This window comes from Crinia signifera, chromosome 4, assembly GCF_055691185.1.
Source record: "Crinia signifera chromosome 4, ASM5569118v1, whole genome shotgun sequence".
Classification (NCBI taxonomy): domain Eukaryota; kingdom Metazoa; phylum Chordata; class Amphibia; order Anura; family Myobatrachidae; genus Crinia; species Crinia signifera.
The window spans coordinates 169,795,263-169,809,550 of NC_139220.1; the positions used below are offsets into that span (position 1 = coordinate 169,795,263).

Consider the following 14,288-nt stretch of genomic DNA (forward strand, 5'->3'; position numbering starts at 1 on the left):
TGAAAAAGGCATCCGGTATTACAATGGGTAGAGACTGAAGTTGGTACAAGACCTTTGGTAGTACATTTATTTTTACAGTGTTAACTTTGCCCAACCAAGACAGTCTGAAAGCCAACCACTAAGTTTACGTAGTAAGGGAAGGTAAGGTTAAGTCTATATACTGTAGGTCTGCAACATCATGGGACAAAAGAACCCCTAAGTATTTAAAGTGTGTAGGGTGCCAATTAAATGGTAAGGATCCATGGATCCCCTCTATCACTTGTTGCAGGGTGGATATATTTAAAGCAATAAATTTAGTGTAGTGAATTCGGACATCAGTGCAGGAAGTGAAGTGACAAGGTATGAAATAGTGCCCAGCAGGTCGTCAGCATACAATGCTAGTTTGAAGTCGTGAGCACCCAACTTTATGTCATGGATGTTTTGATTGAATCTATTTGCCCTGGCTAGGGCTTCCATGCATAGCACAAAAATGAGCGAGAAAGAGGGCAACCCTGTCTCATTCTGTTTTTAATATTAAAAAAGTTGGAGAAGGTTTAATTTACTCTAACTTTTGCCGAAGTGGAGCTGTATAGTGCCAGCATGCGCTGAAGGCAGGCAGGACCCAGACCCAAATGGCTAAGGACACCTTCAGTGAAGTGCCAATCGACTCTGTCAAAAGCCTAGTCGGCATCGGTGGAGAGGAATGACTTTGGAAGTGTTCTCTTTGGCCTCGTGGCCAGAGACAAAGCCCACCTGGTCTCCATGCACCCCATCAGGAAGAAGAGGGCCCAATTGGTTTGCTAGCATCTTGGCATGCAATTTCACATCACAGTTTAGTAGGGAAATAGGCAGGTAATTCACACATTGGGTGGGGTCTCTGCCCTCTTTGGGTATTACAGAAATATAGGCCTCTAGTGTTTGGGTAGAGAAACCAGTATCCAAAGATATTGAGTTACAGGCCTTCAGAAACAAAGGCAATAAAGATGATCTAAATGTTTTATAGTAACAGGCAGGGAAGCCATCTGGCCCTGGGCTTTTTCCTACTGGTATGGATGACAGGGCTGTTTCGAGTTCTTTAATCATGAAAGGTTTTTCTAGGGATTTCAAATCCTCTTCCGATAATTTGGGGAAATGTATTTCATGTAAATAGTTCTTGACCAGTTACTGTGGGTCTGGGGAGGGTAATGAAGACTGGTATGCTCTCAAATTATAGAGGGCAGAATAGTATTTTTGGAATTATTCCACTATCTGAGGAAGTATATGAACCAGGTACCTGCGACGGCCCCATACTGAATGCACATAGGACTGGAGTCTTTGGGCACAAAGAGCATGGGTTAACATGGCACCGGGCTTATTGCCCCATAAATAGTATATGTGTCTGCCTTTACCAAGGTGTCTTTTGGTAGTGCCATTCCGTAGTTTATTTAATGCCTGTCTGGCTTCAGTCAGATCGTGCATTACCTGGGGGTCTAGCATAGATTTATGTTGGGATTCTAACGACATAATGCATGTAAGAAGGAGCTGTCTCTGTTCCACATTTTATTTTTAAGCTGTGAACCTAGTTGTATGCACTTGCCTCGGATGACACTCGCTGACATTGCTACAATATCTGGGGTGTCATTAAGTTCAATGTAATTTGTCACAGCAGATTTGAGTTCTGCTGTGATTCATGGATCCCAGAGGAATGAAACATTGAATTTCCAGGCCCAGGGTTTAGGTGTAGATAGAGACATTTTGACGGAGGCAAACACTGGTGCGTGATCCAACCAAGTTATTTGGCCAATCGAACTACAGGGGAAAAATTTTAGGAATTTAGGGTAAACAAGAAGTATCCCAGTCGGGAATACATATTGTGTGGGTTTGAGAAGAAAGTGTAGTCCTTCACCATAGGGTTATGGATTCACCATTAATCTATAAGTTGGAATTCATGCAGGCGCCTATGATGGGTCCTGTGATAACGTGTGAGTTGGTGTGAGGTCGAGGGTGTACAGTTAAGAGCAGGTCCAGAGACCAATTAAAGTCACCACTCAGTATCAAACAACTTTCTTTGAGAGGCTTAATTAATTGTAGCATTTTTGAGAGGAATTGCTTCTGATTCGGTGAATAGATATTCACAAAAGTGTATGTCTGAGCAAATATTTGACCTTTGGCTAGAACCAGATGTGAGATGTTCATGAGATGGAGGCGATGAGAGACAAGTATTGCAATTCCAAGGCATTTACACAAGGGGTTATCACTGCAGTAGATGCATGAAATTTAAAATGTGTCTCTTGTATGAAGGCAATGTCTACATGTTCATTGCTAAGTTCGTGTAGTAGTGTGGACCTCTTCTCAGGTATGTTGAGCCCCTTCACATTGAAGGAGCAAAATTTAAAATCAGGTGTAACCATCAGGGGTAATGGGAAGTGGCTGCTTGAACCTAGATTTAAGTAATAATTCAAAGTAAGACTCACCAGTCTCAAGAGGTCTCTGTTACCTGACACAGACCACAATGTCATGGATGGAAGTTTGGAAAAGCATAAGGTTGAAGTAAAAGATATAATAAAAACATCAAAAGATCGTTGAAAGACCATCAAAAGATGTGGGAGGTTACCCGCGGCATAGAAAACGGATGTGTTAAACATCCATTCGCAGCCTGTGCGGGTGAACTTGCGCTGTGAAAAGGGAGTGGGCGGGTGGACATTCAGTGGGTGGGGTTTGGTGGATTTGCAAGGCTGTGAATTTGCAGCCTTTGCAAAACAACCAGAATCACCGCCTGACTACATGCCATAGGAAGGGCAGTTGGGTCCAGATCATGAAATGACTGAATCCATTCAGTCAAGGGTGGCTTGATGACCTAGAGCAAAAGACATCCAAGTCATCTGGGGAATGCAGTGACAGCCGTCGCATGAAGCTTGCACACTTAGGGGGTAGCCCCAATGAAACATATACCTTGATATTTCAGTGCATCTGTCAAGGGTTTAAGGAGGCGTCATTGTTGGAGCATGTGCCAGTAGACATCAGGAAAGATTTGTACAGCTTAACCATTAAATTACAGATGGTTAATTTTTCTGGCTTTGGTGAGAATCTCCTCTTTTACATTGTAATAGTATAGACGGCAGATTATGTCCATTGGGGCATCTGTGCAGAGGCCTTTCAGACGAAGGGCACGGTGGGCATGGTTGAACAGAATATTATTGTCCAAATCAGGAGCCAGGCCCTCATTTAAAACACATGTGAGGGCATCCACCATACCGTGACCCTGGATGTCCTCCGACACCGCTCGGACACAGAGGTTATTTACTTCTGGCCCTGTTGTCCAAGTTGTCTTGGCATTTCTGGAGTGCCCATATTTCTTGGGCCTGCAGAGTTACGGGCAGGGTTCCCATCCCCCGCCACCTGAAAACTGGGACACGCATGTGTGTCAGAAGCTCATGCATCCTAGTCAGATGGAGCACCTCTCCACCGACGCTCATGAGTGGGGGTATTCTGGTGAGCCCTGGAATTTTTTATATTCTTTTCTAGTAACTGCACAATCTACATTCGGTAAGAATCTCGCTCTAACAGCCCTGACATCACAATTCAGCCCAAAAAAGTGAATGATATATTGTAATGATATGGTATGTCATTTTAAAATTTTCTGAAATTTCTAGTAAATAATGGATAGTATTCCAATTTTTTTGTTTTTGTAACTATAATAAATCTTCTCTGTTTACAATTGTTCAATTGGGAAATGGTAAGCATGTTACTTTAACAGCCATGCCATCAAAATTCAGACTAATAAAAAGATAAAATAAAAAAAAAAGTCTATTTGGCATGTCACCTATTGTTCAGCCCAAATCAAATAATGACATGTTGTAATAACAATTTGGCATGTCATGTTAATGTTATCTTATGATTCACAATATTGGGGGTTAATAAACTCTGATGGCAAAGCACATTCTTTAGGAAATAACATCCCTATAGATTGTAAACTTGCAGCAGGGCCCTCTGACCTCCAAGTCTGTCTGTTGTTACCCAGTTTGTTTTATCACTGTCTACCATTGTAAAGCGCAACTGAATCTGCTGCGCCAAATAAGAAACTGTAAATAAATAAATAGAATAAATATCGGGTTATACAGCTAATGTTTCTAAATCTTCAGCTCTGTTCCTTCACCCTCGGGTCTCCACACCATCCTGGGGCAGGTACTTGCCGATAAAATAGGAAAAGGCTTCAATTGATTATTTGGGCATATGCCTTCCGAAACGTTCCTCCACTCTAAATAGAATTAACATATCGGATGTGATTCAGGCAACTGCTAGGGAATTGGAAGGCTGGAAACATTTGATACTTTCCTATATTGGTAGGGCCAATCTCATCAAAATGGTCACAATCCCTTGTTTATTATATTTACTTCAGGCCCTCCCTTTGTTGCTAACACAAAAAGATTTGCGGCTGCTGGACTCATATTTTAGGAACTTTATTTGGGGCTCCAAACGCCCGCGTATTGTGTTATTCAAATTGCAACATCATCTCTTTAATCGGGGTATACATTTTCCCAATATCCTACATTACAACCATTCATCCTTGGTTCGCTTCCTTAGGGATTAGTTGCATGGTCGGGAGGTGTATGCTATTTCACAAAATGAGGGTACCTTCTTGGATAATTGTGGATTAGTGGGCTTCCTGCATATGCACAATAGCGAAGTGGATGAGCGGATTTGACAGAATCCCTTGCTGTGGTCAATGCATAGAGAATGTCATATTCTTAGTCATAGGTTAATTCTAAATGCCCACAAATCTTTATTTTTGACTTTTCTGCACAACCCAGAATTTCAGGGAGGTCTGGCTAGTCAACCATTTATTGGTCTCAGATCCGAGGGTTTGTCCTCTATCAGAACTCTAATAGATATGGATTTGAAAAATCCATTATCATATGATAAGGCTTCGGAAACTTTCCCAACATTTGGGAGATATCCTCTGGCCTATATGCAGGCGAAACATTATGCTACAGAGGTACAGTAATACGACATTTTCAGAGGCAGACTGAACAACCATCTTGGACACGATGCTTTTAACTTTTGTTGCAGAACGAAAAGCTATATCCACACATTATATTTTTTTTTACACAAATTATAGATCATGATAACTTCAACGCTGGTATGAAGGCGTGGACCACAATAATGCCCTCTTTGACATGCACACAATTGACCAAGGCTTTGCTGGAGTCCAGGAAATTGATGCCTGCGATTCAATATCAGAAAATTGTTTTTAAACATTCCCCCCTCCCCACGCAGACAATTCCTTGCTGTCTGTACTAGATGTCAAACATGTGAAGAAAACTTATATCATTACTTTTGGGGCTGTCCTATGCTTAAATTGTTTTTGCTTTAGGTCAGAAAGTTCACACTTGATCATGTGGTGAACTATGTCCTGGATCATTGGGCTATTTTTGGTATTTTACTCAAGGAACAAGGAATAACTAGAGTATGCAAAAGACTATTATTAATTGTTAGTGCGGCAGCACAGAAGGCCATCCTGCAGACATGGATCGATGCTACCCCCCAATTACAACTATTTACGACTCAATCCAATCCATGTTAAACATGGAATAATTTTATGTCTTTTGAATAAAGAACTCCCCACAATTTTTTTTTAAACATGGGAGAGTTATATAACAATACTACCATCGGGAATGAAGACCAAACTTCATAATCCTTTCAAACATACCCAGTGCTATATGTTGAGAACTCTCTCCGGGGATCCCCCAGTAGTGTTTGATATCTAGTTCTAAGATATTTCCGAACAACTCTTGAATTGTGGCAGCCCCAGGCCATAACGCATAAATAAAACAAAGAAACAAGGTACAGATGGAGCCGGGCTCATCCATGGCCAGCGCTCGCCAGATGCCTTTCACTGGTGAGCGCTGCCGAAGGAGACTGGGACGTGTCCCAGTATCACAGCGGCTGGGCAGCGTCTTCCTGCCCGTCATTGCTTCAGGGAGAAGCTGCCCCGTTCAGGGGGTCGGGGCAGTGAGGGGCACTAGCGGCGAAGGTGGGGGGGCTGCAGGGCAACAATTCTTTTCCAATTGCTAGATATTGTGCTTTGCAATAACATTTGAATAACTGCCATAATTTTAAAATCACAAAATAAATAATACTCTTTAGAATGTGCCAAAAAGTTACAAAGATATGAAAGATTTCGATTTCAACTGTTTATTTTTCACCTTAGTATAAATACTGGCTATTTTCTATTTACCCTAAATTGTTTTATTTTAGTTTGATTACACCCCACCAAAATCCAACCCTCTCTACACCTGTTCCATTTTCCCGACCTGCACTGCAAGAAGGCTTTTCCAATTGCTATATATTGTGCTTTGCAATCACGTTTGAATATCCGCCATAAGTTTAAAATCACAAAATAAATAACATTATTATAAAGTGCCAAAAAGTTACAAAGATAAGAACTTGCTTGTTTGCTTTCTTCTTTGTTACTAAAATAAATTACATTCTTTTCTATATTCTCTTCCAGTAACTTCAGGATCTATCGCAGGTAAGCGTCTAACTTTGACAGCTCTGTTATCACAATTACACCAAAATAATAATGGATGATCTATTGTAATAATACTTTAGAATGTCATTTTAAAGTTTTCATCAAAATAAATTTGTTTTTAAAAATAATTCTCTAGTACATAGTTTATCATATTTCATATTTGTTTTTTTGTTCTAACCTAAATGTTATTCTATTCTATTTATATTTTTAGAAACTGGACAAAGTAAAAATGGTGAGCATCTCGCTATTACATCCCTGCTATCCCAATTTAGTCAATAAACAAAAGATGACATTCATTTTTGCAATCCTGATTTGGCTAGTCCTGTTAGTTTTTTCTTGAAACACATATGATTGTTTAAAAAGTCCACAAAATGAATTAAACGGAAGTTATAGAAAGTGCTGAGAGCTACAATGCATTTAACATACTTGCTTGATTTCTTGTTACTGAAATATATGACACTTTTCTATATTTTTTTTCCAGAAACCTCACAAGATCAAGGAGGTAAGCATTTTACTATAAAATCCCTATTGAGCAAAAAATAATTAATGACATACAGTACAGTGTTGTAAAAACAGGTTGTCATGTCATGTCTATGTTACTTAAGAGACATAAAATTGGGTGGTTATTTAACTCTGATGGCAAAACACATTCTTTAGGAAATGGGCAAAACCATGTTGCATTACAATTAGATCAAAAGTAATAAATGCAAAGAGAGTTAGATTTGAACTGTTTGTTGTACTGCTTAGTATAAATACTGGCTATTTTCTATTTACTCTACATTTTTTTATTTTAGTTTGATTACACCCCACCAAAATCCAACCCTCTTTACACCTGTTACATTTTCCCTACCTGCACTGCAGCAAGGCTTTTCCAATTGCTATATACAGTATTGTGCTTTGCAATCACGTTTGAATAACCACCATAAGTTTAAAATCACAAAATTAAATAATATTATTAGAAAGTGCCAAAAAATTACAAAGATATGAACTTGCTTGTTTGCTTTCTTCTTTGTTACTAAAATAAATTACATTCTTTTTTTATTCTCTTCCGGTAACTGCAGGATCTATCGCAGGTAAGCGTCTAACTTTCACAGCTCTGTTATCACAATTACACCAAAATAATAATTGATTACATATTGTAATAATACTTTAGAATGTCATTTTAAAGTTTTCTTCAAAATAAATTTGTGTTTAAAAATATTTCTCTAGTACATAATTTATCGTATTTCATATTTGTTTTTTAACTAACATAAATGTTATTCTTTTCTATTTATATTTTTAGAAACTGGACAAAGTGAAAATGGTGAGCATCTCGCTATTACATCCCTGCCATCCCAATTTAGTCAATAAACAAAAGATGACATTCATTTTTGCAATCCTGATTTGGCTAGTCCTGTTTTTTTTTTTCTTGAAACACATATTATTGTTTAAAAAGTCCACAAAATGAATTAATCGGAAGTTATAGAAAGTGCTGAGAGCTACAATGCATTTAACATACTTGCTTGATTTCTTGTTACTGAAATATATGACGCACTTTTCTATATTTTTATCCAGAAACTGCACAAGGTCAAGGAGGTAAGCATCTCACTATATAATCCCTATTGAGCAAAAAATAATTAATGACATACAGTATTGTAATAACAGGTCGGCATGTCATGTCATGTCAATGTTATCTTAAGAGACATAAAATTGGGGGGTTATTTAACTCTGATGGCAAAGCACATTCTTTAGGAAATGGGAAAAAACATGTTGCATTACAATTAGCTCAAAAGTAATAAATGCAAAGAGAGTTAAATTTGAACTGTTTGTTGTACTGCTTAGTATAAATACTGGCTAATTTCTATTTAACCTTCATTTTTCGATATTAGTTTGATTACACCCCACCAAAATCCAACCATCTCTACACCTGTTCCATTTGCCCTACCTGCACTGCAACAAGGCTTTTCCAATTGCTATATATTGTGCTTTGCAATCACGTTTGAATAACTGTCATAACTTTGAAATTTCAAAATAAATAATACTCTTTAGAATGTGCCAAAAAGTTACAAACATATGAAACATTTAGATTTCAACTGTTTATTTTTCAGCTTAGTATAAATACTGGCTATTTTCTATTTACTCTACATTTTTTTTTATTTTAGTTTGATTACACCCCACCAAAATCCTACCCTCTCTACACCTGTTCCATTTTCCGTACCTGCACTGCAGCAAGGCTTTTCCAATTGCTATATATTGTGCTTTGCAATCACGTTTGAATAACCACCATAAGTTTAAAATCACAAAATAAATAATATTATTAGAAAGTGCCAAAAAGTTACAAAGATATGAACTTGCTTGTTTGCTTTCTTCTTTGTTACTAAAATAAATTACATTCTTGTTTTATTCTCTTCCAGTAACTGCAGGATCTATCGCAGGTAAGCGTCTAACTTTGACAGCTCTGTTATCACAATTACACCAAAATAATAATTGATGATATATTGTAATAATACTTTAGAATGTCATTTTAAAGTTTTCTTCAAAATAAATTTGTGTTTAAAAATATTTCTCTAGTACATAATTTATCGTATTTCATATTTGTTTTTTAACTAACATAAATGTTATTCTTTTCTATTTATATTTTTAGAAACTGGACAAAGTGAAAATGGTGAGCATCTCGCTATTACATCCCTGCTATCCCAAATTAGTCAATAAACAAAAGATGACATTCATTTTTTCAATCCTGATTTGGCTAGTCCTGTTTGTTTTTTCTTGAAACACATATTATTGTTTAAAAAGTCCACAAAATGAATTAAACAGAAGTTATAGAAAGTGCTGAGAGCTACAATGCATTTAACATACTTGCTTGATTTCTTGTTACTGAAATATATGACACACTTTTCTATATTTTTATCCAGAAACTGCACAAGGTCAAGGAGGTAAGCATCTCACTATAAATGCCTTATTGATCAAAAAATGATTAATGATTTACAGTATTGTAATAACAGGTTGGCATGTCATGTCAATGTTATCTTAAGACACATAAATTGGGGAGTTATTTCACTCTGATGGCAAAGCATATTCTTTAGGAAATGGGGAAAACCATGTTGCATTTCAATTAGCTCAAAAGTAATAAGTGCAAAGAGAGTTAGATTTGAACTGATTGTAGTACTGCTTAGTATAAATACTGGCTAATTTCTATTTACCCTGCATTTTTCGATATTAGTTTGATTACACCCCACCAAAATCCAACCCTCTCTACATCTGTTCCATTTGCCCTACCGGCAGTGCAACAAGGCTTTTCCAATTGCTATACATTGTGCTTTGCAATCACGTTTGAATAACTGTCATAACTTTGACATTTCTAAATAAATAATACTCTTTAGAATGTGCCAAAAAGTTAAAAAGATATGAAAGATTTAGATTTCAACTGTTTCTTTTTCTGCTTAGTATAAATACTGGCTATTTTCTATTTACTCTACATTTTTTTTATTTTAGTTTGATTACACCCCACCAAAATCCAACCCTCTCTACACCTGTTCCATTTTCCGTACCTGCACTGCAGCAAGGCTTTTCCAATTGCTATATATTGTGCTTTGCAATCACATTTGAATAACCACCATAAGTTTAAAATCACAAAACAAATAATATTATTAGAAAGTGCCAAAAAGTTACAAAGATATGTACTTGCTTGTTTGCTTTCTTCTTTGTTACTAAAATAAATTACATTCTTTTTTTATTCTCTTCCAGTAACTGCAGGATCTATCGCAGGTAAGCGTCTAACTTTGACAGCTCTGTTATCACAATTACACCAAAATAATAATGGATGAAATATTGTAATAATACTTTAGAATGTCCTTTTAAAGTTTTGTTCAAAATAAATTTGTGTTTAAAAATAATTCTCTAGTACATAATTAATCGTATTTCATATTTGAATTTTAACTAACATAAATGTTATTCTTTTCTATTTATATTTTTAGAAACTGGACAAAGTGAAAATGGTGAGCATTTCGCTATTACATCCCTGCTATCCCAATTTAGTCAATAAACAAAAGATGACATTCATTTTTGCAATCCTGATTTGGCTAGTCCTGTTTGTTTTTTCTTGAATAACATATTATTGTTTAAAAAGTCCACAAAATGAATTAATCGGAAGTTATAGAAAGTGCTGAGAGCTACAATGCATTTAACATACTTGCTTGATTTCTTGTTACTGAAATATATGACGCACTTTTCTATATTTTTATCCAGAAACTGCACAAGGTCAAGGAGGTAAGCATCTCACTATAAAATCCCTATTGAGCAAAAAATAATTAATGACATACAGTATTGTAATAACAGGTCGGCATGTCATGTCATGTCAATGTTATCTTAAGAGACATAAAATTGGGGGGTTATTTAACTCTGATGGCAAAGCACATACTTTAGGAAATGGGAAAAAACATGTTGCATTACAATTAGCTCAAAAGTAATAAATGCAAAGAGAGTTAGATTTGAACTGTTTGTTGTAGTGCTTAGTATAAATACTGGCTAATTTCTATTTACCCTGCATTTTTCGATATTAGTTTGATTACACCCCACCAAAATCCAACCATCTCTACACCTGTTCCATTTGCCCTACCTGCACTGCAACAAGGCTTTTCCAATTGCTATATATTGTGCTTTGCAATCACGTTTGAATAACCACCATAAGTTTAAAATCACAAAATAAATAATATTATTAGAAAGTGCCAAAAAGTTACAAAGATATGAACTTGCTTGTTTGCTTTCTTCTTTGTTACTAAAATAAATTACATTCTTGTTTTATTCTCTTCCAGTAACTGCAGGATCTATCGCAGGTAAGCGTCTAACTTTGACAGCTCTGTTATCACAATTACACCAAAATAATAATTGATGATATATTGTAATAATACTTTAGAATGTCATTTTAAAGTTTTCTTCAAAATAAATTTGTGTTTAAAAATATTTCTCTAGTACATAATTTATCGTATTTCATATTTGTTTTTTAACTAACATAAATGTTATTCTTTTCTATTTATATTTTTAGAAACTGGACAAAGTGAAAATGGTGAGCATCTCGCTATTACATCCCTGCTATCCCAAATTAGTCAATAAACAAAAGATGACATTCATTTTTTCAATCCTGATTTGGCTAGTCCTGTTTGTTTTTTCTTGAAACACATATTATTGTCTAAAAAGTCCACAAAATGAATTAAACAGAAATTATAGAAAGTGCTGAGAGCTACAATGCATTTAACATACTTGCTTGATTTCTTGTTACTGAAATATATGACACACTTTTCTATATTTTTATCCAGAAACTGCACAAGGTCAAGGAGGTAAGCATCTCACTATAAATGCCTTATTGATCAAAAAATGATTAATGATTTACAGTATTGTAATAACAGGTTGGCATGTCATGTCAATGTTATCTTAAGACACATAAATTGGGGAGTTATTTCACTCTGATGGCAAAGCATATTCTTTAGGAAATGGGGAAAACCATGTTGCATTTCAATTAGCTCAAAAGTAATAAGTGCAAAGAGAGTTAGATTTGAACTGATTGTGGTACTGCTTAGTATAAATACTGGCTAATTTCTATTTACCCTGCATTTTTCGATATTAGTTTGATTACACCCCACCAAAATCCAACCCTCTCTACATCTGTTCCATTTGCCCTACCGGCAGTGCAACAAGGCTTTTCCAATTGCTATACATTGTGCTTTGCAATCACGTTTGAATAACTGTCATAACTTTGAAATTTCTAAATAAATAATACTCTTTAGAATGTGCCAAAAAGTTAAAAAGATATGGAAGATTTAGATTTCAACTGTTTCTTTTTCTGCTTAGTATAAATACTGGCTATTTTCTATTTACTCTACATTTTTTTTATTTTAGTTTGATTACACCCCACCAAAATCCAACCCTCTCTACACCTGTTCCATTTTCCGTACCTGCACTGCAGCAAGGCTTTTCCAATTGCTATATATTGTGCTTTGCAATCACATTTGAATAACCACCATAAGTTTAAAATCACAAAACAAATAATATTATTAGAAAGTGCCAAAAAGTTACAAAGATATGTACTTGCTTGTTTGCTTTCTTCTTTGTTACTAAAATAAATTACATTCTTTTTTTATTCTCTTCCAGTAACTGCAGGATCTATCGCAGGTAAGCGTCTAACTTTGACAGCTCTGTTATCACAATTACACCAAAATAATAATGGATGATAAATTGTAATAATACTTTAGAATGTCATTTTAAAGTTTTCTTCAAAATAAATTTGTGTTTAAAAATAATTCTCTAGTACATAATTAATCGTATTTCATATTTGAATTTTAACTAACATAAATGTTATTCTTTTCTATTTATATTTTTAGAAACTGGACAAAGTGAAAATGGTGAGCATTTCGCTATTACATCCCTGCTATCCCAATTTAGTCAATAAACAAAAGATGACATTCATTTTTGCAATCCTGATTTGGCTAGTCCTGTTTGTTTTTTCTTGAAACACATATTATTGTTTAAAAATTCCACAAAATGAATTAATCGGAAGTTATAGAAAGTGCTGAGAGCTACAATGCATTTAACATACTTGCTTGATTTCTTGTTACTGAAATATATGACGCACTTTTCTATATTTTTATCCAGAAACTGCACAAGGTCAAGGAGGTAAGCATCTCACTATAAAATCCCTATTGAGCAAAAAATAATGAATGACATACAGTATTGTAATAACAGGTCGGCATGTCATGTCATGTCAATGTTATCTTAAGAGACATAAAATTGGGGGGTTATTTAACTCTGATGGCAAAGCACATACTTTAGGAAATGGGAAAAAACATGTTGCATTACAATTAGCTCAAAAGTAATAAATGCAAAGATAGTTAGATTTGAACTGTTTGTTGTAGTGCTTAGTATAAATACTGGCTAATTTCTATTTACCCTGCATTTTTCGATATTAGTTTGATTACACCCCACCAAAATCCAACCATCTCTACACCTGTTCCATTTGCCCTACCTGCACTGCAACAAGGCTTTTCCAATTTCTATATATTGTGCTTTGCAATCACGTTTGAATAACTGTCATAACTTTGAAATTTCAAAATAAATAATACTCTTTAGAATGTGCCAAAAAGTTACAAAGATATGAAAGATTTAGATTTCAACTGTTTATTTTTCAGCTTAGTATAAATACTGGCTATTTTCTATTTACTCTACATTTTTTTTTATTTTAGTTTGATTACACCCCACCAAAATCCTACCCTCTCTACATCTGTTCCATTTTCCGTACCTGCACTGCAGCAAGGCTTTTCCAATTGCTATATATTGTGCTTTGCAATCACGTTTGAATAACCACCATAAGTTTAAAATCACAAAATAAATAATATTATTAGAAAGTGCCAAAAAGTTACAAAGATATGAACTTGCTTGTTTGCTTTCTTCTTTGTTACTAAAATAAATTACATTCTTGTTTTATTCTCTTCCAGTAACTGCAGGATCTATCGCAGGTAAGCGTCTAACTTTGACAGCTCTGTTATCACAATTACACCAAAATAATAATTGATGATATATTGTAATAATACTTTAGAATGTCATTTTAAAGTTTTCTTCAAAATAAATTTGTGTTTAAAAATATTTCTCTAGTACATAATTTATCGTATTTCATATTTGTTTTTTAACTAACATAAATGTTATTCTTTTCTATTTATATTTTTAGAAACTGGACAAAGTGAAAATGGTGAGCATCTCGCTATTACATCCCTGCTATCCCAAATTAGTCAATAAACAAAAGATGACATAAATTTTTTCAATCCTGATT

The 14,288-nt window shown here is 35.2% G+C and overlaps 1 protein-coding gene across 1 annotated transcript in view; it reads left to right on the plus strand.

The window, feature by feature from the left end:
- Positions 1-2,866: 2,866 nt before the first annotated feature.
- LOC146072996 (integumentary mucin B.1-like) overlaps positions 2,867-14,288 on the plus strand; it is a 197,297-nt gene continuing 185,875 nt past the window's right edge. The window contains exons 1-4 of the mRNA XM_083180168.1: positions 2,867-3,038; positions 6,702-6,722; positions 6,972-6,992; positions 8,045-8,065. Of these exons, the coding sequence (XP_083036294.1) occupies positions 2,867-3,038; positions 6,702-6,722; positions 6,972-6,992; positions 8,045-8,065 (235 nt within the window). The remainder of the gene's footprint in view (positions 3,039-6,701; positions 6,723-6,971; positions 6,993-8,044; positions 8,066-14,288) is intronic.